The 27,818-nt window shown below is 41.5% G+C and overlaps 7 protein-coding genes across 12 annotated transcripts in view; 3 read left to right on the forward strand and 4 right to left on the reverse strand.

The window, feature by feature from the left end:
• Positions 1-27,818, reverse strand: part of LOC115565019 (chronophin) — a 92,240-nt gene that overhangs the window by 25,992 nt on the left and 38,430 nt on the right. The gene's annotated exons all lie outside the window — the stretch shown is intronic.
• Muc18B (Mucin 18B) lies at positions 2,781-4,320 on the reverse strand. Its single transcript, XM_089263612.1, has one exon. The coding sequence runs from the start codon at positions 4,199-4,201 to the stop codon at positions 2,942-2,944; it is 1,260 nt and encodes a 419-aa protein (XP_089119738.1). The 5' UTR covers positions 4,202-4,320; the 3' UTR covers positions 2,781-2,941.
• Mur18B (Mucin related 18B) lies at positions 4,414-6,058 on the reverse strand. The gene is made up of 2 exons (XM_030389812.2): positions 5,831-6,058; positions 4,414-5,756 (listed from the first exon to the last, which is right to left on the reverse strand). Exons 1-2 carry the CDS (start codon positions 5,930-5,932, stop codon positions 4,557-4,559), a joined length of 1,302 nt encoding a protein of 433 aa, XP_030245672.1. The 5' UTR covers positions 5,933-6,058; the 3' UTR covers positions 4,414-4,556.
• LOC115564939 (uncharacterized) lies at positions 8,046-10,796 on the forward strand. The gene is made up of 5 exons (XM_030389821.2): positions 8,046-8,523; positions 8,841-9,150; positions 9,220-9,929; positions 9,990-10,338; positions 10,403-10,796. Exons 1-5 carry the CDS (start codon positions 8,368-8,370, stop codon positions 10,708-10,710), a joined length of 1,833 nt encoding a protein of 610 aa, XP_030245681.1. The 5' UTR covers positions 8,046-8,367; the 3' UTR covers positions 10,711-10,796.
• Positions 11,157-16,288, forward strand: LOC115564940 (uncharacterized). Of its 2 annotated transcripts, none has more exons than XM_089263706.1 (7): positions 11,157-11,309; positions 11,737-12,448; positions 12,511-12,602; positions 13,017-13,884; positions 13,957-14,142; positions 14,198-14,396; positions 14,525-16,288. In XM_089263706.1, exons 2-7 carry the CDS (start codon positions 11,901-11,903, stop codon positions 15,137-15,139), a joined length of 2,508 nt encoding a protein of 835 aa, XP_089119832.1. In that variant the 5' UTR covers positions 11,157-11,309; positions 11,737-11,900; the 3' UTR covers positions 15,140-16,288. The 2 variants fall into 2 exon arrangements, with proteins under 2 accessions (XP_089119832.1, XP_089119833.1); XM_089263707.1 differs by having other exon boundaries at positions 11,158-11,305.
• LOC115565651 (sentrin-specific protease 1) lies at positions 17,103-18,873 on the forward strand. The gene is made up of 2 exons (XM_089264476.1): positions 17,103-17,311; positions 18,136-18,873. The coding sequence occupies exon 2, from the start codon at positions 18,232-18,234 to the stop codon at positions 18,748-18,750; it is 519 nt and encodes a 172-aa protein (XP_089120602.1). The 5' UTR covers positions 17,103-17,311; positions 18,136-18,231; the 3' UTR covers positions 18,751-18,873.
• Positions 22,321-27,794, reverse strand: Dsp1 (Dorsal switch protein 1). Of its 5 annotated transcripts, none has more exons than XM_018109009.3 (7): positions 27,517-27,794; positions 27,127-27,307; positions 23,955-24,440; positions 23,723-23,884; positions 23,497-23,660; positions 23,195-23,369; positions 22,321-23,119 (listed from the first exon to the last, which is right to left on the reverse strand). In XM_018109009.3, exons 2-7 carry the CDS (start codon positions 27,148-27,150, stop codon positions 22,925-22,927), a joined length of 1,206 nt encoding a protein of 401 aa, XP_017964498.1. In that variant the 5' UTR covers positions 27,151-27,307; positions 27,517-27,794; the 3' UTR covers positions 22,321-22,924. The 5 variants fall into 5 exon arrangements, with proteins under 5 accessions (XP_017964498.1, XP_089119434.1, XP_089119433.1 ...); XM_089263308.1 differs by having other exon boundaries at positions 23,955-24,416; positions 27,464-27,794; XM_089263307.1 differs by having other exon boundaries at positions 27,464-27,794.

The following is a 27,818-nucleotide window of genomic DNA, read 5'->3' on the forward strand; positions in this document are numbered from 1 at the left end:
GTCTTTCTGTACGTCTGTCTGTCTGTATATTCTTCTGTCCATCTGCCCGTCCGACTGTCTGTCTGTTTATCCGTCTGTATGTCCGTCTGTCCACCGCCCTTCCATTCGTCTCTCCGTCTGCCCATCTGTCCTTCTGTCTGTCCGTCTTTCTGTCTGTCTGTCCGTCTATCTGTCCGTCTGTATGTTCTTCTGTCTGTCAGTCTGTATGTATGTCTGTCTGTCTGTCCACCTGTCTGTCCGTCTGTCTGTCCGTCTTTCTGTCCGTCTTTCCGTCTGTCTGTCCGTCTGTCTTTCTGTCTGTCCGTCTATCTGTCCGTCTGTATGTTCTTCTCTCCATCTGTTCGTCTGTCTGTTTGTCCATCTGTCCGTCTCTCTGTCCGTCTGTCGGTCTGTCTGACCGTCTGTCTGTCCATCTGTCCGTCTGTCCGTCTGTCTGTCTGTCTGTCCGTCTATCTGCCCGTCTATCTGTCCGTCTATCCGTCCGGCCAGGCTTCCGTCTATCCACTGGCTTTCCATTCCTCCGCTCGTACCACGGACTTTCTCAGTTGAGATACTTCCAACTTCCTCTCGAGATCTAGCCCTTCATTTTGCCACACTGAAACAAAGTGAGTACTGATAACCCCGATTGGACTCCGGCAAATACCCAAAAATAGCTCCGACGTAATGGCTGGCAAAATTTCTGTTGAAACAAACGGCTGGAATTGTTGTCGATTTCGTTTGCCTGGTGGTGCGGATCGCATAATTTGCGCACAACATTTGAATGCTGATCTGGGCTAACAGCCCAGCTCTCAGCTGCTTCTTCATCTGCTTCTTGCCCGCATTGATGCTTGGGCAACAGCGGCGACAAGATGAAAGAAAATGAGTAAATATATATGTATATGTCTATGTATATATACGTATAAACAAATAAAAAATAATGTGTAAATGCGCAAATTACATAAGAAGTGCGAGTATGAGCAACATTCAAATAAAGATACAATTGTATCTTGCCATTTATCTTTACTGTGCCCCCACAGCAACAACAACAACAACAACAACCAAGTTTTGGGCGCAGTTTCTGTGGCCCCCAAAAAATATGATGATAATAAAAGAAAGGTTCGCACGAAATGTTTGTGATTTGTTTAGTGCTGTTTAGCTGTTTGCTGGGTCAGCAGCGACGCAACACCTGCCCAGAAGAAAGCGAGAAACAAGTCTCATCACTGTTTGAGACAAGACTCGCATCAGCCGCAGCAACTGCAGCAGTTAGCTAGCTGTTGCTGTTGTTGCTGTTGCTGTTAATGTTTGTTAATAATGGCCAAGAGTTACATTTGCGCCATGAGCGTATATGAGCATCGTTTAGGGCCAAATGGCACAGCGTTGGCTGGCCCGTGCGTTGCACGTAGCTCGTCTCATTGCTCTAACGCTTATCATCAACATGACAACTCGACAGACGGACAGCGACGTGCCTGGACTGCGACCAATGCAAAAGTGCCGGAATCATTTTTGCATTTGAAGACATCAGCCAACTGACGACTGACGACTGCCGGCCTGGGATTGAAGTGGATCGAGTCTGGCTCGGCCTGCGTTTAATTGTCGCCAGCGTTGGAAATCATTTTAACGAGTTACGCGCATGCGCAATTGTCCAACCAAGCGACGGTTCCCGCTTCGTCTTCATCTGCCTCCCTCTATCTATGCCCCCGCGCTCTTCCCTCACCCGGCTTATGCAATCGTTGTGGCGCCGGCGACTTTCACTCATTTGAGAATTCATCGAGTTGTGGCCGCCGTGCGATTTACTTGCATATTTATTGTGCTCATTGCCAGATTCACACTTCTCTACCACTCCCCTCATCCGCTACTCCTCTACAGTCACTCCTAATCAGACGTACTTTTTCTTGAATGGTTTCTCTATCACAACAATATTACAGATAATGTGTTACTCCATCTCCCCAAGCACTTCACTTATCAGGAAGGCATTTCTCCGTCGAGATTAGAATTTTTATTATGCGCAATTATCTGCATCGTTATACCTAGCACTTCTAGAGCAGTTCGGAGTGGGCACAGCATGAACAGGAATCGATAGCATTAGGCTCCTAGGCTAGACTCCCCCTAGGAATATTTAGTGAAACAAAATCAAATCATGGCATTCACGGCCGAGCAATATCTTTCCTAATGAACTTTTTTTGATAATAAGCTGAATAGAAGTTACCCATAGACCTCATCCCTCTGACTATTAACTAAATATTGACAAAGCCCTATCATCATATATCATGTTCGATGAGCTCTGAGCTTATATATAGAATTGTTCGCATTTAAAATAAATTTCCTTATCAATCGCAGCTATTGACTATTTCGAATCATAATACAGGATGTTGACTTCGATGTGATTCACTGGAATTGACTATCGAAACTATATGCTTAATCAGATATTACAAAGCGATTGCAGCCAAATGGAATTCAGGCAGACTCTGCCGGCCAGCTCTGGCTCAGCTATTCGTAACTATGCAGAGAGATAAGAGCGGATCATTCGTGACACTGTCTGATTTATCGTAGGGCTAATAAAGTAATGTTCCCCACAATCTGGTACGAATGGCTACGTGGCGCTCATTGCAGTAGCTCGTCATTTCGTTGTCCAAATTTGGACTTGAATATCGAAAGAGCTCATCAAGTGCCATCGATAAGATACGGCAGACAGTCAGTTAGGCGGAATTTTAAAATTAAAACGCCCTCTTATCGTGGTCACTTGAGTATTTTCTATTAAAGGCGAATCGATTACTGATTTCGCATATATCTTCTCCAATCAATTAACATCAATTAGACTAAAGTTTATTCATTTGAACAAAAAAAAAAAAAAACATACAAAAAAAATTCCACAACGATTGAAAAAAAATATATGTTGCTATAGTTATGCATTGCTTAATAGTACACACAGTGGGATATTTATTTCATCATTCAAATTCTGCACTTATTTCTCCTGCTCGACAATGCATTCACCATTAGGTGAAGGCTTGGTGCAGTCGTAGTTTGACCTACAGAATCCGCAGCCCGGATCAAACTGCTGCCCATTGATGCACTTTTGGATTATCGGGTGTAGATCACCCTCGTTGTCCTCATAGCAATATACGAATTGATAACAGTTTCCAGTTTTGGGCATGAATCCAGTTGTTGCGCACTTTATGTCAGGTTCCGGGGTGGTCGATCCAGTTCCGGGAGCATCCGTTGTTGTTGTTGTTGTTCCGGGAGCATTTGTTGGTCCGCTGGGCTCAGGAGCAACGGTTGTTCCGCCGGTTCCGGGAGCATTAGTTGGATTAGATGGTTCAGGAGCAATCGTTGTTCCGCCGGTTCCGGGAGTATTAGTCGGATTAGATGGTTCAGGGGCAATTGTTGTTCCGCCGGTTCCGGGAGCATTAGTCGGATTAGATGGCTCAGGAGCAATTGTTGTTCCGCCGGTTCCGGGAGCATTAGTCGGATTAGATGGCTCAGGAGCAATTGTTGTTCCGCCGGTTCCGGGAGCATTAGTTGGATTAGATGGCTCAGGAGCAATCGTTGTTCCGCTGGTTCCGGGAGCATTAGTTGGATTAGATGGTTCAGGAGCAATTGTTGTTCCGCCGGTTCCGGGAGCATTTGTTGGATTAGATGGTTCAGGAGCAATCGTTGTTCCGCCGGTTCCGGGAGCATTTGTTGGATTAGATGGTTCAGGAGCAATCGTTGTTCCGCCGGTTCCGGGAGCATTTGTTGGATTTGATGGTTCAGGAGCAATCGTTGTTCCGCTGGTTCCGGGCTCACTAGTTGGATTCGATGGTTCGGGAGCAACCGTTGTTCCGCTGGTTCCGGGAGCATTAGTTGGATTAGATGGTTCAGGAGCTGCAGTGGGACTTGGAGGCCCTGGAGCAACAGTTGGCTCTGGAGGCGATGCGGAAGTACTCTCATCTAAATTTCCAGGTGGAATTGTGGGGTTCTCAATGTCGCCACCATCAGCTGGGACCGCATCCCGCTGAAGATCAACACATTGAGCCTGTTCCGAATCGAAAACCATGTTATCCTGGCACCTCAGGCGAACTAGATGGTAGTCCCCATTTGTTGATGGAAGGCACGCATAGAACGCGTTAGAATTAAGTCCATCAGCAAAGAAATCCGTGCCACTGCATGGCTGACTGTAGCCAGCGTGGACAGCTCCAAGCAGCGCCAGGCAGGTGGCGCTGAGTGCCAATTGAATGATAAACATATTCGGGTCTTATTGCTCGATTTTTGTTCCTCTGATGGTACTATCTCTTGCGATTCGTTACTTGTTTCGACAGACTAACTGGATGGGCACTTGGTTCGGTTCTTTTATAGTCGGCCACAAACAACTTTTTGACAATCGTCAAGATTGCGGCTGATTAGCTGATAAACGCACCGTCTAGGGCGCTCTGCGTTGACCAAAAGCATTTGAAGCCATTTTGTTAAAGAGCTCTAGTCTTTATTCATGCAAAACAGGGAGAAAAAAAAAATTGTGCAATTAACAACCATAACTTAGTGAGACTACGCTATACACCAACATAGATTAGAACTGAATTACTGGACTGAGTGAGTGGGCCTGATTACTCTTCGATGCTGGGCACCTCGGGCGACTCGACGCTCTCAATGGACACGGGCTTGTTGGCCTTGGCCTCCTGCTTTGCCTTCTCCTTGGCCGCCTTTTTGGCCAGCTTCTCGGCCAGCTTCTGTTGCTTCAGCAGCTCCTTGGCCTTGAGCTTTTCGGCCTTCTTGCGCAACTTCTCCTCGGTCTTCAGTTCCTTCTGTTCACGCTTGATGGCGGCCAAATCTTCAGCCTCATACGCCTGTCCGGGCTGGTAAACAGTCCAATCGTAGCGCCAGCAGCGGCCCATCAATGGCTCGAAGCGCTGACCGGGCGAGCAGCGCACAATGTACTTGTGATAGCCACCGCGCAAGCTCACCACACAGTTGTAGTAGTAGCTGGAGTCGATGCCTGCAAAGCGTCCGGGGGATGTGCAAACGAATGCATCACTGTCGCATGCCGAGACGTCGCGCACGCATCGGCCGTACTCGGGCGAGAATGCCATCAGCGGGGGGCACACCAGCTCGTATTCATTCAGCGCACCCAAAGGAGCATTCTGGACGCACTTATGGAAGCGTTGGCAGTCGCCGCTGCTGTGGGCGAACACACCAGGCGTCTCGCACTTGAATGCGGGCGGTGCCGGTGGTGTGGGTGCAATGGTGGTAGCGCTGGACTCTTCTTCGGGAGTTGTTGGCTGCTCCTCGCTGGGGCTGGAAGTGGACGGCTGTTCGCTGGGGCTCGGGCTGGCAGAGGATGAGCTCTCAATGGGGCTGGCTGTGGATGGCTGTTCGCTGGGGCCGGCAGTGGATGACTCCTCGCTGGGACCGCCAGTAGTCGGTTCCACAGTGGAGGGCTCTCCACTGGGGCCATCGGTTGGCTGCTGTTCGCTGGGGCTCGATGTGGACGACTCCTCATTGGGTGCGACTGTGGTCTCTACCTCCGGCTCGCTGGGACTGAGCGTGGTTTCCGCATCCTCAGCGGCAGCAGTGGTTGTCTCTACGCCACCCTCTGCTGAATTATCGGCAGCTGTTGTCGTGGTGTCCAGCTCCTCAATGGCATCCGTTGTCACTTCCTCCTGCACGGTGGATTCGTCTGGCTGTGCTGTGGTTATGATCGTCTCCTCCCAACCGCTACCCTCGGCCACCGTTGTTGTTTCGCTCCAGGCCAAATCACCGCTACCAGCACCGCTAAGGGCCTGAACGCCGCAGGACTTGGTCAGCAGCTGTAATCAATGCAAGGTCAAAGGTCAGCTATCCGAAAATCCTGAACTCGTTGCTATGCTGATGGATCTCTTACCAGGGCTGCGCAGAGCAGCAGCACCGCGGTGGCTGTCGAGAAGAATCCGTGTCTCGCTGTCATCGTTGTTCTGGTTGTTCTTCTGGTTGTTGTTGTCGTCATCGTCGTGTTGCCTGTGGCTAACTTCGGTCGATCGTTGTATGAGCTACTTGTGTTACCCACACTCTATTTTATAGCAAAATCTTGTCGCCGGATGCTGGGGCTTATCAACCCTAGCGCCTAATTACGATCGGCCCTATCTCACGGCTCCAGGCCGACTTTAGTATATAGCGCAAATAAAATCTGTTGCTTTAACGTCACCATCACCAGCGCAAAATACAGTTGTAAACCCATAAAGACTCACCAGTGCGAATAGGGGCAGCCGGCACGCCCAGTGCACTGCTCTGTCCGCGGATGTGAAACGGAAGTGTGTAAAGATATTGTCTTGATAAGCGCCATACAGGAGGTCAACCTCTGTCGCTCTCCGATGCATCTGCAATTTGGCTGAGCTCCAATCGGACACCGCCGACACCCGCCCACCTAACCACCCATCAACCATCACCCAGCCACCGCTCCACAATATTTATGGCCATGTGTTTACATTGGAGGTGATGAAAACAACAAGTCTGAATCACGGCAATTTCATAATTTTACTTTAAAACAGTTTGCATCTAAAAAGTTTTCCTTAATATCTTATAAGCACATAGATTAGCTTGTTCCACTATCTACTTAAGACCGTGTTTGCTTTACTTTATTTCCCAGATTACCTAGCCAAAGATCCATTTGAAATGATTATGCTCAAAGTAATCTACGTTTCCCATGAATCATTGAGCAGGGATCATGCATGGACTGATAACATCTCTTCGTCTAAATTTAGTGAGAGTTAGTCATTATGAGCCTGAGGCTAGTAGATTATGAGGTGGATTGTAGGCGGATTTTAATATTCGATATTCAATATTCAATTTTAAAAATAAATAGAATTTGTATACAAAAGAAATTGTGAGATTTCAAAATATCAGAGTTTATTTTTATTTCAAAATGAATATTTAACATCTGGTTCTAAATTTCGAATATGTATATAAGAAAATATATTTAAAAAAATAAATAAAAATAATTTTTAAATACAAGAAGAAAAATAAATAAATTGTAAAAGCTAATTATTTCCATGATATTTTATTTATGTACAAATTAAAATAAATGTTAAAAGTAAAAAAATAATAAATAAACAAGTAAAAATATTTTATAAATAACAAAAATATATAAATTAAAGGAAATATGGGAATAAAGTATTTTTAATAAGCACATATTAAAATATATTTAAAATAAATAAAAAAAATAAACAATAAATAAAAAATATATTATTTTAATAAAAAAAACTAAATAATAAAAAAAAAAAAGAAAAAAGAGTATTAGGAAGATATTAACATATTTGTAATATTTAAAAAAAAAAAATAATAATAATAATAATAATAATTAATTAAAAAAAAAAGTTTTTTAATAAATAAAAATAGTTTATAAATCAAAGAAGAAAGAGAAGAAATTAAAATAACTTTATAAAAAACGAAAACAAGGAAATCGAGAATATACATAGTCAAAATTTCAAGGCGTCGAAATGGTTTGCATTCAGACCAACAGACGGACGAACTGAGTGACGAATAGATGGACGAACAGCAAAACGAATATTGCACAAAACCAATATGCTCATTTCACTGCTGCGAATGAGTATCAAAAAATAATACTTATATAAGACTTCAAGGAATCGTAGTTTAAGGAGGAACATTCAGAGGGCGACGCTGAAGGCAGTTGCCTTGGTTGCCTCTTGGTCTGATCTTAACATTCAATTGAATGAAGCTTTCTATGTGATGTGTGTGTGTGCGTGTGCGTGTGTGTGTGCTGTTACACAATTGCTGGCAACGTTGCACTCGGAATGGCTCCTATTGCCGGATCGTATGCTGCGCGTTATCAGAGTGCGATGTCTGATCAGCTGGCGTGTGGTCATAAACATAATCCTCTGCTGGCGTTTGCTGGCCGGAGCTGCAGGAGAGCCAACAGCGTCAACAAAGACGAACGATTATTTTTCTACATTTTTTTCGTTTTTTTTTTTTTTTGTTTCTTTTTTACATATGTATCTGACGTTAATCTCGGGCACACACACACACACACACCCACAAACACCCACACCCACACACAGCTAGATAGACATGCACGCACACACACACACACACACACTGTGCATGCGTCGTCTGTGGGGGTGTTGGTACGCAGAGATATCTTCAATGTGATAAGCGCGATTATTATCACAATTTTATTTATTTTTTTTTTTTTTCGCCATTATCTAAACGGGTTTCGGTTTGGTAAATGATGAATGCTAACGGCCAGACGACGCGCCTCACACAGTACCAGCACACAAATTCCATACGAAAAGCAAACTGTGCGGGATCATCCACAAAACGCTCGCAATTTTCCAGGGAAAAGTGATAGGAACGGGGAAGGCAACGGGAACGGGAACGGGAACGGGCACGGGAAGAGTAACTGGAACGGCAACGGGAACGGCGGGCATGACAACAATGCCAATGACAGCAGCGGCTGCGGCACCAGTGGCTGGTGCACCCGTACGTCGTGCCGCTGCCCGCGCCACCGCCGGAGTGCAGCGGCGGCGGGTGGTCAAGAAGCACATACAACAGAAGTATATGCTCTGCGGCTTTGCCATACACGTAAATATACATCAGTCAAGTCTCTCTCTCTCTCTCTCTCTCGCCCTCTCTCTCTCTCTCTCTCTCTCTCTCTCTCACCTCTCCGTCTCTCTCTCTCTCTCACCTCTCCGTCTCGCTCTCTCTCTCTCTCACCTCTCCGTCCCTCTCTCTCTCCCTCTCTCTCTCTCACCTCTCCGTCCCTCTCTCTCTCCCTCTCTCTCTCTCTTCATTGCCTTGCACTTAGCTCAAGTCTTACTTGCTCTGTCTCTTTCTCCACCCTTCCCCCCCTCGATTCATTTATCTTCTGCCTTCTCTCACTCGTTTATTCGCTTTTCTAGGCATTTCTGGCAACGCCAGCCTATTTATATGGCAACGTCGTGGAATCGGACAAGGATATGGTGCTGCGCATTTGGCCAGCGATCGTCTACCAGGCCACCGGGGAGCTCTGCCGCTCCATCATGGAGCACCTGGACACAGAGTATAGCGGCCGGGCACGCGAAACAGTTCAATACAGACGCATCTTTCTGCTGGCCACCTTGATTGCCTGCGTCTCGCTCATGATCAGCGGCATCTTCTTCTCATCCGCCTGGGTGGTGGTCACCACCACCACTCAGACGGTGGCCATTGTCTTCTACGGCTGCTTTGCGGGTAAGTCGCTTGTGCCGGCTGTCAGCAGCTCCCAGCATCCCAGTTTGAAATGCCCGCATGACCTTTTAGGTATCGGCGCCAGTCTGTATCAGTGGAAGACGCATGTCATACTGGAGGCAGTGCGTCCGCGCGAGGACAAGTACGTGCGGAAGACGATTCACCTGTGCGGCGAGGCCTTCTGCCAGCTGTTTCTGTCCTTCGTCTTCACCAGCCTGCGCACCCTGTATGGCACCGCGCAGTCCATTGTGTTGATGTCGGCAATGCTGGTGAATCTCATACCGCTCAGCCTGATCATCACCAAGCATCGCGAGGATGCGTTCACAACCAAACGGATCTCAGTAATCAAGGCGGAGCCCGGCTTCGGTGCGCTGCCATTGCGTGCCGCGCTGGCGGCCATCTTTGTGGCGGATCAAATGGATGGCCTGGACACGCCCATGTCCTGGCGCAATCCGGGCACAGAGATGCAGACGAACGCAGCGCCAGCCTCAGCTGTGGCCGCCGCCGTCGTCGACACGCACAGCAACTATATGCTCGCCACGGATGAGGCATATGTCACGTATGTGAATCCGAATGGCGTTGAAATCATGGAGATAATACCGGAAGAGGACGAAACGGTGTCCATCATGCGCTCCAGCAATGCGACCATCGACAACTACAGCATATCGCAGTCGCAGATGCTGCACAAGTCCCAGTCGAATGGTCGCCTCTACTCCCAGAATCCGCCGAATGCCAGCGCCACCGGCAGCTCCTCCCCCTCGCCCGAGGCCTATGCGAATCTGGTAAGCATTGGAGCGTCTCTGATGTAATCTGATGTGATATCAGCTTTTGCTTGTTGACAGCATCGCATTCGACGCATGTCTCTGGCGGTCACATCGCACTTGTGGTGGAATCTGTTGGATAAGATTGTGATGCCGCTGCAGCAGGCGCTGCTGGTGCCGCAGCTGTATGCCACCACACTGCTCATCTCGGCGGACATCTTCAGCTATGTGATGTGCCTGACGGTGCTGCCGGGCCTGGCTGTTAGCCATCATGCGCTGAAGAACGCCGAAATTCCATTCCTCTTCTCGCTGCTGGCCTTTCCCTGGATGTGCTTCTCGCTGATGACGCCGCGCTTCGGCTCGAGCCTGTTCAAAAGGAAGCTGCAGTGGTTCACGTTTGGCAGCATCTGCAAGTGTCTGGCGCTCATTTGTAAGCATTTAGATTGTGGCACACCATCACCTATTACTATCATTTACTATTAACAATTCTGCAGTTATTAGCTTCTCCACGTCCAAGCTGCTGTTGAGCGTTTCGGCTGTGCTGTTGGGTTTCGGCCAGGTGGTCACAGCATTTCTGCAGGAGATGGTCTTCCAGTTGGGCATGACGCGTGCCAATTGGACGGCCATTCGCCGGCCGGTGCACTTCACCAACGGTCTGCTGATACTCATCTGGGGCGCACTCGCCCATTGGGTCGTCGTGCACTACACGTTCCAGGCAACGGTGGGGCTGGCGGGCGCTTTGTATGGATCCACAACATTGTTGTGGAATTTTTTGTTTTTCTGTTGCCAAAGCAAGGATTAACACTGCATTATTGTGCATATTGTCTGGCCCTAGCGATTGGGGATTTCAAATAAAACGTACATACATACATACATATAACTATAAATGTTAATATATAAGCTGTAGCATAAATTCTTTTAAAAAATAAACAAAACAAAATGGCGCACATGCTTTCAATTTTTAGCGGGTCACGTTTTAAAGAAATCGAGCTATCGATATTCGACAAGTTTCCGCACAGCCATTTAGTGTTGCAAAATACATTGTGCAGAGCAGATTTGCAAAAAATTATGTATTTTATAATTAATTTTAAATCAATTGAGAGTTAAACCAAGAAACAAAAATAAAAATAAACAATTTTTAGAGTAATAACCATTCAATGAAATCTTCAAAATGAAACACTTAACAACATCGTGCAACATCTAAAAATAAATACTGATTTTTGTTCGGTATTTTTCGGTATCTTTTTGGTAATCTTGTATTGTGTTGATGTGGTTGCTTTATAGATATGTGAGGCAGTCAGCACGCTTAGTTTTAGGAGATTAGACTTTAAATTTTGGAAAAACTGTAAACTTTGTATACATTTTCAAATTCATCGTAAATAAACTCTAAACAAGAGGTAAGTGCATGCCCATGCAACGATACAATATATGGTGCATTTGTATTTATGTGGACGCATACGTTTCAAAGCGCAACTGCGAATGTCAAGAGCGGCGTCGAATTAGCAGCAACCGGCATTAAATTAACTTCACTTATAAAATCTGCAGTTTCATTAGACGTGCGTGTTGAATTCGCAATGCAATAGCTATACCACATATTGTTTTGCTAATAGCACAAGCATTTAGCTTGTTTCGTACATGAGCATGTTGTGGTATCCGCGTTTTCTTTTGCTCTTTTCCTGTGTTGCCGTTGTTGTTGTGCCCAGGCGGCGCGCAAAATTCGCCAATGCACCTGGGCTCCGGGCAAGAGTTTGGCAACGTCGCATGGCGGCCATATTCTGATGCATGATGAACTAAAACTTAATGCATTTGCATTTTTTCTCCCTATTAGTATTCATTCTATAGGTGTGCACACTCTAGTAGGGGTGCGCAAATCAACCAACCAATATACTACCTAGTCAAGTAATTGTGGCGGCCAGAGGAGCCAACTGTAATCCAGGGCTGGCGCTGCCATTCAACGGTGTTGTGCTCCCGATCTATTCGAATACTGCATCGATGACAAATGGCTCTGAATTCTCGCCTTCAAGCAACACCATAATCACATCAATCTACAATTCCACATCACGAAGTCAACAGGAACAGCTCATAAACGCAACTGACTTGGAACGAGTGGCATTTGCATCAAATAGCAACGTTGCGGAGACGAAGCCGGAATCGGATCCGCGCTTGGCAGTAATACAGCGAGCACTTGACATAATTGTGGAAACCTGCCGGGGTCGACATTTCAACAGTCTTTGGGCCGTTCTACTGCTACTGACTAAACTGAACGATGTACGCGAATATCTGGTGACTTCCATTATAACTGAGCCAGCGACTGCATACGAAACGTCTGATCTGCTGAATGAGATCGATTTAAAAATAAAAACGCTATCAACCAGAGTCGAACAAATCAAAGGCGGACCCGATACACATCTCGATCCGATGGGCTTTGATATAATTAACTGGATACGTCACTGGTTGCCAAGCGGCGGCCGCAATTCGAAGAACAGCAAGGAGCCCCCCAATACTGCAGCTGAAGACAGCGAACGTTCTCGCAAGCGCTCGTAAGTCCATCAATGCAATCTAGTTGTTTACATTACCTAAATTCTCCCATATTTTATTACAGCTACCCAAGCTTGGCTGACGGGGGTGAAACTCTACAGTTGATCAAATATCGCCGCGTGGATAATACATTTCCAAAATATATGCCGAATGACGGTAAGTACCAGATAGATGAAGATATCGCATGATCGCATGGATATTGAAAATCCATTCAAGAATTCAAGCCAAATTCAATCAAGAAAAAGTCAAAAATAAGAATATGCTGGCCAAGTGTTGATATCCCTGAATTTGAAACTTCCCCATCAACTTTCTCTTCAAAATGATCTCAATTTATACATATATGTACCACAATATGTGATATAAACGAATGTCAAAAGGAAACTGTGTTTTTGTATAAAAATAGAGCAAAACTATTTGTATTTTGTATGTTTATATCTAAGTTAAATTTTAAGAACCAAAAGCCATATTGAATGACATCCACATCAGTCATCGATCATCTCAAAATTGACGACAATATCATAGTCAAGGAAGTCTGTTATGTATTGAATTTCAATCTTATATTCTCCACAGTTGATACTTTTTGCCGTATGGCAAACCCAACCCAGCGCAAGGAGCCAGAGAACAACAACAGCAATCGCAATGCCTTCCAGTCGCAGCCGAAGCGTCTCTCGATATTTAACACGCCGCCAACACGGCAAGTTAATGTCCGCAACATACAGCCCACTTCGCCGATCGATCTGTCCGACTCGGACGATCAGCAGCATAACGAGAGTAACTTGTACCAAACATTCGCTGATCGTCTTGGCCCAAGTGGGCAGCCAGCGGCACGTCAGAATGAGTTTGGACGCATCTCGTCAGTTAGGCGCAACAATTTGCTCTACTCCGACGCATTGCGTTTCGGCACAAATGGTTTTTCAACCAACATCAACTACCAGCGTCCGTCTAGCAGCCTTGCGTCGTCCGAGGCGCGCTTAAATGGTCACAGCAGCAATATGTTTGAGTCGGGAGTTCTTGGAAAAGATTCCATATTGTCGCTAGAGGAACAGCGCAATGAGCACAATCAGTATGTAAATCTGATCAATAATCTAAGTCTTCATGATCGAGAATATGCACGGCGTACGGCCGCTGCACGTGAAAAGGAGAAGCCACCGCCGCCGCCGCCATTGCGTCCGATCACCCTTAATAACCCCGACTGGATGCGCGCTTATATTAAGAACAAGGCCGAGTCCGGTGCGGCTGGACGATCCGAATATGCTAAGCTCTTGAACATCAATTCGAAACCGGATGAAGTCAAGTCAACCGATCCACTGAGCACGAAACTATCGTCAACTCCCCTTCAGAGCTACTTAAAGAGCGACAACACTGGCAACAGCACAAATGTCGAAAAGTCGCCAATATTTAAAATCGTAGATGGCGTTCCCAGCCAACTGTCGGAAAAGTGAGTGACATTAATAAGCCGGTTAACATTTGGCAAGTCGAGCATATATTTTTCTATTTATTATTTACTTAGTTCGAAGCCGATTACGCAGCCGCAGCCATCGACCCCGAAGGAGCTGTCGATGCCACGCACGAAAGCGCTGCAGATTCGCAACAGCAAATCGATCTATTTTGACGACAATTACGGTAAGGTTTTTAACCAGAAGTGCACCAAAATTCAGGAAGAGGTGCACCGCGCTCGGACAATGGTACTTCAGGAGTACGTAATATCAATATTTATGGTCTGTCAACTGTCTAATACGTTACGTTCGCAGAGCTGAACTGAGAACCGAGGAGCGTCGGGCATTTGAGCAAGGGCTGCGTGAGAGCCTGGCCAAGCGACGCTATGTCGGCCAGACATTATTTGTCTTGGATAAATATCCGGTTGAGGAGGATAGCAAGCCAGAATTTGTTCCATGGACCGATGCCCATCAGCAGCGTTATAATGAACTGATTTTCGGCAAGCCCGACCAGGTGAATATTATTTTGACAGGAAACTTTGTGTGTGTGTGTGTGTTTTTTTTTTTTTTTGAGCTGTCACTTTCAATCACTATAACTATCCCTCTCTCTCTCTTTCTCATTCGTTCTCTTTCCAACTGCAGGTACTGATTTCGAAGTTCAGCCTCAGCATTACTCGCAACGATATTCGCACTCTGTCTGGTAGTTCCTGGCTGAACGACGAGGTTATCAACTTCTATATGAATCTATTGACCGATCGATCCCAGCGCAGTGAGGGCAAACTGCCCAGCGTGTATGCCATGAATACGTTCTTTATACCGCGCCTCTTGCAGGGCGGCTACGGCAACGTGAAGCGCTGGACTCGCAAGGTTGATATATTCAGCAAGGATATTATTCCGGTGCCGGTGCATGTCAGCAACGTCCATTGGTGCATGGCCATTATTCATATGAGAAATAAGACCATACGCTATTATGATTCTATGGGTAAACCAAATACGGAGGTGTTGAACGCCCTCGAGAACTACTTGTTGGAGGAGTCGCTGGACAAGCGCAAGAAGCCGTTCGACACGAGCGACTTTATTATTGAAAATGTCCAAAATGTGCCCCATCAGACCAATGGCAGTGACTGCGGTGTCTTCAGCTGTATGTTCGCCGAGTATATAACACGCAACAAATCGCTGACCTTCTCTCAGGAGCATATGGAGTACTTCCGCAAGAAGATGGCCCTCGAGATTTGTGGCGGAGAGCTCTGGAATTAGGGAGCACCACATGCCCATCAAGTAATATACAGCATTATCATTACTTAAGAATTACATCAAATCCTTTATTTAAAGTAATTTATTTATTATTGAAAATAATGTATGTGTGTGTACGATAAGCAGCCGCGGGCGTTCTCAACCAGGAATTCGGAATACAATGGTTGCCTTCAATTAATTCGGGCTATCTTACTTTTTTGCCAACTTATGAGCATACAAAACATTTAAGCAGTGCGGTTATTCAAAAAAAAATATATATATATACTAGTAATGACAGCTATTTGAGTTTTGCAAAACACAAACAGATACCGAGACAGAAACCAAGCCCGATATAACCGAAATACTCCTATATTATTGTAACACATGGAAATTGAATCCAGATCGTGTAATAAAATGAAGGCAACCACCACGATTATGCCCATGTCTATTATTGGGGTTTGATTCAATTTGTAATTACTTTCAGCTATAGCAATTAAGTTATTAAGTTAAGAGCTATGTATCAAAATACAAAGTTAATCAAACACTAGAAATAGTAGCAGCTCTATGGACATCTCTGTAGATGTCTCTCTAACTCAACTGTTCTTGAACTAAGCCTAACTAAACTCAAATTAAGTTATATATACATAAGTCGGATCTGACCATAGACCAGTTACTCTTAAGTAATTTTATTTTGATTAATAACTAATTTTTTATAGAAAGGAATGTAGTGGCTGGAGTTATGCTCCATCAACTGATGTTAGAAAGGGCAAGAGAAAGAGAGAGGTGTCAGATATATGTAAGCCATCTCTTTCTACCTACATTGAAATACCCAATTGGAATTCCTTTGGATGTAAAAATTCGGAAAGAAATTTGAATAGCTTAAAGCAAATATCCCATGTATTGCTAAATCTAAAATCTATGCAGAATTTCTCAAAGATGCGTCAAGATATGAAATGGAAAACTTACAATTTTAGCTAAGCAAAAATGAATGAAAAAATTGTTGTCTGTATAAGATATGCAAATAGCCTAAGTTTTGACTATATGTTAGTGCTATCTCCCTCTCACTTCTGAGTTAGTTACTTATGTTAAATAGCTTACCTTTATTGCGCAAAATGTAATTTTTTTTTCTTTTTAAATCCAAAAACATGTAATAAAATTAATTTAGTAAAAGTACAGCAAAAGTTTTTTGGGTCATGTAACACTTAGAGAGGGCAGACACTGATGTCTGAAATAGCTTCGTCTCGCTCTAATCGATTGCTTGACGCGCATTCACCATACTCGCCTATGCAGAGAGTAGGTTCGGTTTCAAGGACTTGCTTTATATTTATACATATGTATACGATCCTTGTGTAATATCGAGTACTCAAAAAAGGGAGTAAGAATTGTAGATTACCAAGCTCCTTGGGATATCGTAAAACAGTGCAGTTACTATATATAGAGTTATACAAACCAGAAATCGAAATAGGCTCCTTCTATATCTTCAGAAATCGGAAAGTTCTTTCACTTTTGTTTCCAAATATATATGTATGTATATATAGAAGCCTGTAGAACGTATATGAATCATGGCTTCGTATTAATAAAAAATCCTATCAAAATCAATTAAAAAAAAAATAAATAAATAAATAAAAATAGAATAAATTGGAAATCATATTTCTCTCTGCTTCTTCTGAAATCGTCAAAAATGAAAGCAAAGTAAACAACAGACACAAAAGCATATATTTTTCTATTTATTATTGTTTTATTTAGTTCGAAGCCGATTACGCAGCCGCAGCCATCGACCCCGAAGGAGCTGTTGACGCCACGCACGAAAGCGCTGCAGATTCGCAACAGTAAATCGATTTATTTTGACGACAATTACGGTAAGGCTTTTAACCAGAAGTGCACCAAAATTCAAGAAGAGGTGATTCGCGCTCGGACAATGGTACTTCAGGAGTACGTAATATCAATATTTATGGTTTGTCAACTGTCTAATACGTTACTGTGTAATACGTTCGCAGAGCTGAACTGAGAACCGAGGAGCGTCGGGCATTTGAGCAAGGGCTGCGTGAGAGCCTGGCCAAGCGACGCTATGTCGGCCAGACATTATTTGTCTTGGATAACTATCTGGTTGAGGAGGATAGCAAGCCAGAGTTTGTTCCATGGACCGATGCCCTTCAGCAGTGCTATAATGAGCTGATTTTCGGCAATCCTGACCAGGTGAATATCATTTTGACAGGAAACTTTTTTTATACCCTGAACCCATTGAAACTGGGAAATCAGGGTATAATGGTTTTGTGTAAAAGTATGTAACAGGTTGATCAGCACGACGAGCTGAGTCGATAGAGCCATGTCCGCCTGTCCGTCCGTCCGTCCGTCAGTATGAACGCCGAGATCTCAGAAAATATAAGAGCTATTGAGCTGAAATTTTGTGCACATACTCGTGTATACCATACGCAGTACGAGTTTGCTTTATTTTTTCGATAAATTATCCGATAGCTTTGTTATCGAGAATAATTGAAAACTTTATTTTGTTTTTTGAGCCTCATCGGAGTACTATTGGACGTGGAGACTTCAGATTTACTGTGTATATACATATGATGAATACAAACATTTTGTAATCAACAGATTTTGGATACCACGCCCCCTTCGCCCCCAATTTGTAAAAAACGTATTTCAAGTACTAGAGACTTGTGCTTTGGAATGTACACACATTTTGACCACATAATTACGCCCTGAAAATTTCATTAAGATCGTGTGTTTACAAAAGAAGTTATTCACCAAGTAAATTCTCATACTATTGCCCACCCTGCAGCGCAGCCCAAGCGCAGTCGCTGCTTACTGCGCAGTTAGCAGAGCGCGGGCGCGTGAGGGTGGATGCATGTGTATGTATGTGTGCGCGCATAAAAGAAGTGCAGAATGATAAGAATATCAGCTTGGAGGGTTCAGGATATATCCTAGTCGAGCAGTCTCGACTAGAGTCTTCTTACTTGTTTTTTTTTGTCCTTCTCTCTCCTTCTCATTCGTTCTCTTTCCAACTGCAGGTTCTGATTTCGAAGTTCAGCCTCAGCATTACTCGCAACGATATTCGCACTCTGTCTGGTAGTTCCTGGCTGAACGACGAAGTTATCAACTTCTATATGAATCTATTGACCGATCGATCCCAGCGCAGTGAGGGCAAACTGCCCAGCGTGTATGCCATGAATACGTTCTTTATACCGCGCCTCTTGCAGGGCGGCTACGGCAACGTGAAGCGCTGGACTCGCAAGGTTGATATATTCAGCAAGGATATTATTCCGGTGCCGGTGCATGTCAGCAACGTCCATTGGTGCATGGCCATTATTCATATGAGAAATAAGACCATACGCTATTATGATTCTATGGGTAAACCAAATACGGAGGTGTTGAACGCCCTCGAGAACTACTTGTTGGAGGAGTCGCTGGACAAGCGCAAGAAGCCGTTCGACACGAGCGACTTTATTATTGAAAATGTCCAAAATGTGCCCCATCAGACCAATGACAGTGACTGCGGTGTCTTTAGCTGTATGTTCGCCGAGTATATAACACGCAACAAATCGCTGACCTTCTCTCAGGAGCATATAGAGTACTTCCGCAAGAAGATGGCCCTCGAGATTTATGGCGGAGAGCTCTGGAATTAGGGAGCACCACATGCCCATCAAGTAATATACAGCATTATCATTACTTAAGAATTACATCAAATCCTTTATTTAAAATAATTTATTTATTAATGAAAATAATGTATGTGGGCGTTCTCAACCAGGAATTCGGAATACAATGGTTGCCTTCAATTAATTCGGGCTATCTAGTTTTTGCAGAAACCAAGCCCGATATAACCGAAATACTCCTATACTATTGTAACACATGGAAATTGAATCCAGATCGTGTAATAAAATGAAGGCAACCACCACGATTATGCCCATGTCTATTATTGGGGTTTGATTCAATTTGTAATTACTTTCAGCTATAGCAATTAAGTTATTAAGTTAAGAGCTATGTATCAAAATACAAAGTTAATCAAACACTAGAAATAGTAGCAGCTCTATGGACATCTCTGTAGATGTCTCTCTAACTCAACTGTTCTTGAACTAAGCCTAACTAAACTCAAATTAAGTTATATATACATAAGTCGGATCTGACCATAGACCAGTTACTCTTAAGTAATTTTATCTTGATTAATAACTAATTTTTTATAGAAAGGAATGTAGTAGCTGGAGTTATGCTCCATCAACTGATGTTAGAAAGGGAAAGAGAAAGAGAGAGGTGTCAGATATATGTAAGCCATCTCTTTCTACCTACATTGAAATACCCAATTGGAATTCCTTTGGATGTAAAAATTCGGAAAGAAATTTGAATAGCTTAAAGCAAATATCCCATGTATTGCTAAATCTAAAATCTATGCAGAATTTCTCAAAGATGCGTCAAGATATGAAATGGAAAACTTACAATTTTAGCTAAGCAAAAATGAATGAAAAAATTGTTGTCTGTATAAGATATGCAAATAGCCTAAGTTTTGACTATATGTTAGTGCTATCTCCCTCTCACTTCTGAGTTAGTTACTTATGTTAAATAGCTTACCTTTATTGCGCAAAATGTATTTTTTTTTCTTTTTAAATCCAAAAACATGTAATAAAATTAATTTAGTAAAAGTACAGCAAAAGTTTTTTGGGTCAGACACTGATGTCTGAAATAGCTGCGTCTCGCTCTAATCGATTGCTTGACGCGCATTCACCATACTCGCCTATGCAGAGAGTAGGTTCGGTTTCAAGGACTTGCTTTATATATATACATATGTATACGATCCTTGTGTAATATCGAGTACTCAAAAAAGGGAGTAAGAATTGTAGATTACCAAGCTCCTTGGGATATCGTAAAACAGTGCAGTTACTATATATAGAGTTATACAAACCAGAAATCGAAATAGGCTCCTTCTATATCTTCAGAAATCGGAAAGTTCTTTCACTTTTGTTTCCAAATATATATGTATGTATATATAGAAGCCTGTAGAACGTATATGAATCATGGCTTCGTATTATACACACTGATGTATTTAATAAAAAATCCTATCAAAATCAATTTAAAAAAAAAAATAAATAAAGAAATAAAAATAGAATAAATTGGAAATCATATTTCTCTCTGCTTCTTCTGAAATCGTCAAAAATGAAAGCAAAGTAAACAACAGACCAAAAGAAACATAAGAAAAACTTTTAAAAATTTGCCTTCATAAGCATACATCTAGCTAAATTATATTTATTTTTAACTATTTTTACAGGATTGTGTAAATTCATAGAAAAAAATTAAATAAAAAAAATACCTTAGTAGCTACCGTTGTATTGCTAATGTATTTCACACTTACATATACATAATAATAATATTAAAAATAAAAATAATAATATGTAATCCAAGAGCTTATTATTTTTGTGTGGGGAAAAAGGGCTTAGGATTTTTGTTTCTCCTTTCCTTTTTTTTTTGTTTGTATTTTTGGGGAACTTAAAAAAAATTAGGATATATGGAGCCTGAACGTATGTACATACATATCGTACATATCGTATACACTAAAAACAAAGTATCACTTTTCTAAAAGTTTATTTGTATTAGTTTAGTTTCTTATATAACAAGCACGGGGAACTGGAATTGTCATAGTAAATGATGTAAGGATTTACGGTTTAATAGAAATAATTAAAACACATATATAAACGATATGGACTCATATATATATATGTCCTAATCTACACTTCTATGAATATCATCTCGGTGGCGAGTTGTTCTCTGGCAAAACGAAAACGAAAAACAAAAACTAAAGAAAAAAAAAAATAATAAAACTCAAATGATATTTATGAAAATAATATCTGTACATACATTTTGAGGTATATAACGTGACCCATCATCAGGTGTACGGTATTCTTAATAAAGCAGTAACGCTATCATGTTACAAAATATCATTAGATATATATATAGATTTATATGTTAGTTGTCATTATTGTGGTTGTTGTTGTTGTTGTTGTTGCTGTTTTTGCTTGTCGATTTGTCACGCCATATTCTAACTAATACGTATCCCTACTAGTCTATACATACGAATTAGGAAGTCTCACGTATTACCCAGATCTTGTTCGATATCTGCTTGTATTTATTTATTGATAGATGCCACACACATCGGAGTAAGAGAGTTACACGATTGCGTCTTATCAAAAAAAAAAACAAAAAAAAAAAAAAAAAAAGCATAATTTACTCTATATAGTATATACATATATATATACATATACATACATATATGCGTGTGTGTGTGTGTGTTTTTTTGTTTTTTTTAACTGAGTTAATTGGCCTGCATAAAAGGATCCATGTCTATATGGTCCCCCTAAGGCATTGGCAATACTTTCCCCTAGTGTACATATGTATATGTTGTCTTGTCTTGTTAAAGCTATATACTCCTTACAGACACAATCTGATATTGGTATAAGCCCAATGGTTTAAATAATACTTCAATATGTATGTACATGGCCAAGACAACGGGTACGTTGTCAAGTGCTTCTGCTTCTACTTTCATATAATGCAATACAATTTACTCGTGTATATATATATATATGTTTCAACAGCCTAAAAAACATACAGTTTTCATATATTCATAATACATCCGGATTCTATCGGAAATCTAACATCTAAATTAGGCTCTTATGTATTTACACAGAAAAATAACTCCAGCCAGACAGAGTTCACATCATTTGACAAGGAAGAAGGGAAAAACTTTTGCAATTTGGAAATGTTTTACATATATACATACATATACATATATGTATACTGAAATAGTTCTATATATATATATATAGGTGTGTATATATTGAAGTAGGTGTTGAAATTTCCGATTTGGACCGATGAAAATATAAAATTTTGAATGCTTTTCGTCGTCATTTCATATTGATAAAAAGTTATTCGTTAAATGCTGACCGTATATCCATTGTGATAATTTTCAGTAGTAGTATTTCTGAAACTATGATAATTTATGAGTACATATACATATCTTCATATATATATATATATATATATATACATAAATATGTAGAGAGATATCACCCGCCACTGAGTTAAGTATTTCAAATTATCACGTTTCATTGAGTGGTTGCAACTGCAATGAGTAAACGCATCATTTTTTGTTTGTTTTCAGTTGTTTTTTTTTTTTTTTAGTTTTAGTTTTAGTTTTTAGTTTAAGATTTAGATTTTTGTTTCATCATTTTCTTAGTTTCATTATTGGTGTGAATCATCTAACTTTAATAAATGGGGGAAATATGTACCAATAATATACGTAATATATGTATATACATATGTTTGCATGTTTAGTGGTAACGTGTCTATGTATGTGAGTGTTCTGTGAGTGTTTGCTTGCTGAGAATGACATGATGAATTTCTTCAAAGTTATAAAATAATTCGTACTTAGTGTTTTAGGAGAAACTTATCATTGAAGCACAAAATTAAGATTTGCAGACAGATTAATGTCATTTTAATCTAACCATATATACTTATATATTATATTCTTAAAAATAAAACTTATAAAAGGTTTCTTTGTGATTTTCTCCTTCAGTAATTCATGGAAATTTGATTACTTATTATTAAAAAAAAAAAAAAATTAATATTATATTTCTATATATATATATATATTGTGTGTATATATATATATATATTATATCAATATATACTGGTGTATATATATATGTTCAACACGCATCAGTTAATCTGGTTATCGATCAGCTGACGCCATTTCCTTGTTCGTGATGACCAACGGAGGATAGTGTATAAATAGTGAAGAGTATTTTACTGCTAGACCTATTGATTCTCGTCATCATCGCCGTCACCGTCATCGTCGTCGTGCTGCTCATCCAGCTGCTGATGCTGCTGCTGCTGTGCGGCTGCGGCGAGTAACGCGGCTTTCTGTACTGCTTGGGCCTGCGCCTGGATCGACGCTTGCATCGAGGGCGCTGACATGGCAATTTTCCCGCTTGTCTTGTACTCGGTCATTTCCTAAACACGAAACGAATATTTAATCATTAGCAATTTATACATCAAATATATGTATATGCGACCGTTGGCACTTACTCGCTCATATCGTGCCTTGTCCCTCTCTGCCATCGACTCGTACTTTTGCTTCACTTCGGGATCGACGTCCGACCATTTGCGGCCCAGCTCTTTGGCAATGTCACCAACACCGTATTCCGGATTAAGAGCCTTCACTTTATTTCTTTCATCATTGCAGAACCAGAAGAACGCAGACCTGCAAATCGAATCAATTGGAGATTAGTTATTGTCCCTTTTAGAAATGGGCATAGATGCCGCATCAATGCCAGATTCGAATTAGTAAATAGTATTAGTATTAGTAATCAATTTTGCTACGAACTCACAATGAACGTTTTGGCGCATTCGGATCCTTGATTTGTTTTCTTTTCTTGCCACGGCCCACGACCGCACCCTTGGGCGGCACATAGTTCTGCATCTCCTGCTCGTACCGTTGCTTGTCTTTTTCAGCCATTTCGTGGAAGCGTTTCTTCTCCTTGTCAACCATCGTCTAGATGAAAGGCAAAACAACTGGTAGACTTCAACTATGCTGTTGATGGGGTTATTGCTTACCTTCCAGCGCTCAGCGCATTTCCTTGAGAACTCAGCGAAGATCACTGTCTCATCGGGATGCTTCTTTTTGTGCTCCTCTCTGCATGTCTGTACAAAGTATGCGTAGGCGGTCATTCGGCCTCTGGGTTTCGCATCAGCTTTGCCCCCTCTAACCATTGGGCTCTGAAATTAATGTGAATATGGATATGAGTATAGATGGTAGATATTATTTCTTATTATTTTAGCAATTTACCCCAGCTGAGTTGATGACATTCTGTTGCTGCTGCTGTTGTTGCATCTGTTGTTGTTGCTGTTGCTGCTGCTGTTGCTGTTGTTGCTGCTGCTGTTGTTGCTGCTGTTGCTGCTGGAGCTGTGCAGCTGTGTTGGCATCAACCTGACCCTGATTGGCAGCCGGATACCACCATTGGGAGCCGGGCACCGCCGCGGCTGCCGCAGCCTGTGCCATATTTAGGCGGTAATCGTAGCCAGTGGTTGCCGCATTCGAGGTGGCAACGACCTGGGCCATTGTTGTGGCTGGATTGGGGAAACTACTGGCCATTTTGTATGTGAATAGCTGTTGGGTGCCAACGTTGGAGGTGGCGTTGGAGCTATTCTGATGTGCCTGCTGTTGATTTTGCTGGACAACCACTTGGTGTTGCTGCAACTGTTGCTGTTGTACTGCAGCCGCTTGTTGTTGTTGCTGCGCAGCCAGTTGCTGCTGATAGTGTTGAATTGTTTGCTAATCAATAGTTTGTTGTTGTGGTTGTTGTTTTTGGTTATGAATGTGTTTAGGTGTTGTGGGTGTATATGTAGGTGTAGATGTGGGTGTTTCAATAAGCACGAGGCCAAAACGCACCAATTGTTGCCAAAATTAATTAAACATCAAACAAGAACAAAGGCAAAGTCAACAACAGTGTCGGCGTCGCACTTATCACCCAATTAGATATAAACAAAAACATTACAAATTTACATTTGGATAGTTGAATAATTTAATCAAATTAATTCATCAAGTTCTCATTTATCGGTATATTAATCAACTTTCAAATTTAAATTAGAATGTTATTATTTAAGCATTTAAGCATGTGCATAACTGACCTAGCGTGCCTCAAGCACACGCATACATACATACATACATATGCATACACAAACACATTCATAGACGTACGTATTTATGTATGTATGTAAGAACGCGTGTACATTCATTCGCAACAATTCAATGAGTGTTTGCAATTAAAATTATATATGGGAGCGCAGCACACACACATACAAAGTTAAAACGTAATAAAAATAAATAAATAAGAAAACAAAGCATTTTTAAAGAGAACACTCAAAGCAGATCTTGCACAGCTTTTGTTGGCATTTGGCGCCAAAAACGATCTCTCATTAGTCGCTGGCGGGTTTCACGCTCAGCAGCACACACATGCATACGCAAGCGTACACATACATAGAGACACCGCCACCGCCACCGACACACACACACACACACACACACACACACACACACACACACACACACACACTCATAAACAGGCTTGTACATTCATATAGTCAGCGGTGAAAACGCGCATGAGCATAAGTTCCAAATGGCTGGAGCAGCGAACATCTGCGTTGCATGTTCCAATTCTCAATGATTCCATTCACTTTTTGTCCGTACAAACGCTACGTTTCTTATTGGCAATTAATGCGTGAAAAATGTAAACAAATTGCGACTCTTTTCGTGAGGCAAGGTAGAGCAAAACAAGTTAATTCATACGTAAACACATAAACAATAATAAACTATAGACAATAAATTGCATTGTTTTGTCACAAATATCAGCTGTTCACGTTTTTCTTGTGTTTTGTTTTTCCAAACAAGTCGCGCATATGCAACAACTGAGAATGGTTTTTGAAAAAACGGCAAGTTTTTAATAAAGAGCAGGTTCATTCGGTTCATGAACCAATTTATCGGCTCTTCTTTCATTCTCTCAATGCCAGGGGTGTCTTAACTACTCATGCAAAAAACGGCAACACTGTCAAACATACAAACACATGTACATATTTGATGTACGTATGTATGAACGCGAGAGAGACTCGCTGAGAAAATAAAATATATAATGCTCTTTACAATGTAAAGTTGTTTGTGCACAAATCAACACATAACACATATGTGTGTGTGTACGTATATGCGTACAGAGAACTGACAAAGCATTTCGAGTTTTGTACACATACACAAAAGCACATATAGACATACCAGTTGTAGTTGTCTTAAAACAAGAGACACTATACAAAGAAAAGAATTCACATGGGGAGCAGCACGTATACATATTTATGTACATACATACACATACATGTTTGTATGTACATACATACATAAATTTGTATGTACATACAGACAATTTCAGATTACGCAAGCTTCAATGTTGTGTGCATATTTCAAGTTTTCATACATATGTACATACATGTGTTTGTACATAAATATATACACATTCATAGCCACTATATGTATGTATGTATGTATGTAGAAACAAATACTAACAAACCGTCTTGTTTGTATCTGTTCAACATTCGAAAATCGAGGCACATGTCATTTCCAATTTTATAATGTTAAAGATATGTACATACATATGAACATGCATACACATACATATGTTTTATATTTGTATGCACACAAAAACGCATGTAGCATGCAATTTCGGCTGTTCTAAATTAACAAAATGCATAAGTTAATGCCGAACGAGCAACAAAATAAAATGAAATAAAAATGGCGGCCATAGATGCGCACGCAAAATAAAAATGTTTCTTGTATGCCTATATGTTCGTATGTTTGTATGTATGCTTGTACGAATAGCGTCGTCGTATGGATGCCTGCTTTTAGTTCGTATATTTAGTTTCTTCTGAACTGTCTGTGTACAGTACATATGTACATATACATATGTATGTACATATTTAAATGCTCGTGATGTACATAAAGACAAAAAAACTAACCAAAACTTATGTACATACATACATACATATGTATGTACGTATGCTGCTCGCACACATGTATGCATTGAGATTCCAACTCGGCCATTGTAAAATTTCCATACTCTCTCATGCGTCTCATTTTATATGTATACATCCATGCACACATATGTATATGTACATATGAATATGCTAAAGCGTATATGTTTGTGTGTGCGTCTATGTGTATATTAAAAGTAGTGCGTGTTTGCCAATTTAATTTGTTGTTGGCGGGAAAAAAATCTTTAACTTGCGACAATAAATGATGTAGACACAAAGTGAGCAAAATAGACGATGAACGCCAGAATAGTTTGTGCAAATATATCTCTCTATGTACATATGTATGTACACATGTGCATATATGTATACTAAACATACAAGACTGTAGATTGGTGTGCTTGTGTGTGTATGTATGGGTGTACGTGTGTGTGTGCACTTTAGCTTACCTGTATTTGATGAAAGTGTTCCATGATTTTGGCCGATTACTGTGCGAATGGTTCGTACTGAGGGGGTTGAGGGTGGCGAGGAGTTAGTTTATATATTTTGCAATAGTTTTATATATGTACGTATTTTTCTGCGTTCTTCCTCTTTTGATTTTTTGCACTGCACACAACACAAACTGAATGGCTAAAATAAGTTGAAAGCCAATTGCAACTCGCATTCGTTTATTCCATGTACATATGTACGTTATATTGATTATTATGCAGATATATAAATATATATATAATATATATATATTTATATGTATATACGTATTTATGTATGTACGACGAAGGAACTAACAGAAGCAGAGCCGTCAGACGCCACACGGTAAAGTTTGAAAAAATTTTTGTTACCGATTCTTACGGCGAATCGGCGTAACAGCGAACGGAACGATAAACGTAACGTAACGCGAGTTTGGAGTTTGGTGCTTCTTGTGTTGTTATTGTTTGTTTTTAGTTAGTAAAAAATAAACAAACGACGCCACAAACGCAGCTTTATTGCAGTAAATATGTTTTTGTTGGTATCAATGCGGAAAAGATGAGGTTCGCGCGCCGCTCGCTTGATTGAAAACACACACAGAGAGAGTACCAACAACGAATGCAAAGGCTATTGAATTGAATAGCCGTCTCTGCCTTACTGTGCTTCATAGCCCAGC

This window comes from Drosophila navojoa, chromosome X (genome assembly GCF_054131105.1).
Source record: "Drosophila navojoa isolate 15081-1374.11 chromosome X, UAZ_NAV_1.0, whole genome shotgun sequence".
Lineage (NCBI taxonomy): Eukaryota > Metazoa > Arthropoda > Insecta > Diptera > Drosophilidae > Drosophila > Drosophila navojoa.

What these genes read in the sequence shown, in the direction of transcription:
- Muc18B (XM_089263612.1), bottom strand. Translation starts at nt 4,201, where the DNA reads ATGTTTATCATTCAATTGGCACTCAGCGCCACCTGCCTGGCGCTGCTT.
- Mur18B (XM_030389812.2), bottom strand. Translation starts at nt 5,932, where the DNA reads ATGACGACAACAACAACCAGAAGAACAACCAGAACAACGATGACAGCG. An exon ending in TGCTGCTCTGCGCAGCCCTG is followed by an intron (nt 5,757 to 5,830) that starts GTAAGAGATCCA and finishes CATTGATTACAG; the next exon opens with CTGCTGACCAAGTCCTGCGG.
- LOC115564939 (XM_030389821.2), top strand. Translation starts at nt 8,368, where the DNA reads ATGACAACAATGCCAATGACAGCAGCGGCTGCGGCACCAGTGGCTGGT. An exon ending in TCTGCGGCTTTGCCATACAC is followed by an intron (nt 8,524 to 8,840) that starts GTAAATATACAT and finishes TCGCTTTTCTAG; the next exon opens with GCATTTCTGGCAACGCCAGC. An exon ending in CTTCTACGGCTGCTTTGCGG is followed by an intron (nt 9,151 to 9,219) that starts GTAAGTCGCTTG and finishes ATGACCTTTTAG; the next exon opens with GTATCGGCGCCAGTCTGTAT.
- LOC115564940 (XM_089263706.1), top strand. Translation starts at nt 11,901, where the DNA reads ATGACAAATGGCTCTGAATTCTCGCCTTCAAGCAACACCATAATCACA. An exon ending in AAAATATATGCCGAATGACG is followed by an intron (nt 12,603 to 13,016) that starts GTAAGTACCAGA and finishes TATTCTCCACAG; the next exon opens with TTGATACTTTTTGCCGTATG. An exon ending in CCCAGCCAACTGTCGGAAAA is followed by an intron (nt 13,885 to 13,956) that starts GTGAGTGACATT and finishes TTATTTACTTAG; the next exon opens with TTCGAAGCCGATTACGCAGC.
- LOC115565651 (XM_089264476.1), top strand. Translation starts at nt 18,232, where the DNA reads ATGAATCTATTGACCGATCGATCCCAGCGCAGTGAGGGCAAACTGCCC.
- Dsp1 (XM_018109009.3), bottom strand. Translation starts at nt 27,150, where the DNA reads ATGGAACACTTTCATCAAATACAG. An exon ending in AACACTTTCATCAAATACAG is followed by an intron (nt 24,441 to 27,126) that starts GTAAGCTAAAGT and finishes ACTATTGATTAG; the next exon opens with CAAACAATTCAACACTATCA. An exon ending in ACAAGGCACGATATGAGCGA is followed by an intron (nt 23,120 to 23,194) that starts GTAAGTGCCAAC and finishes TTTCGTGTTTAG; the next exon opens with GAAATGACCGAGTACAAGAC.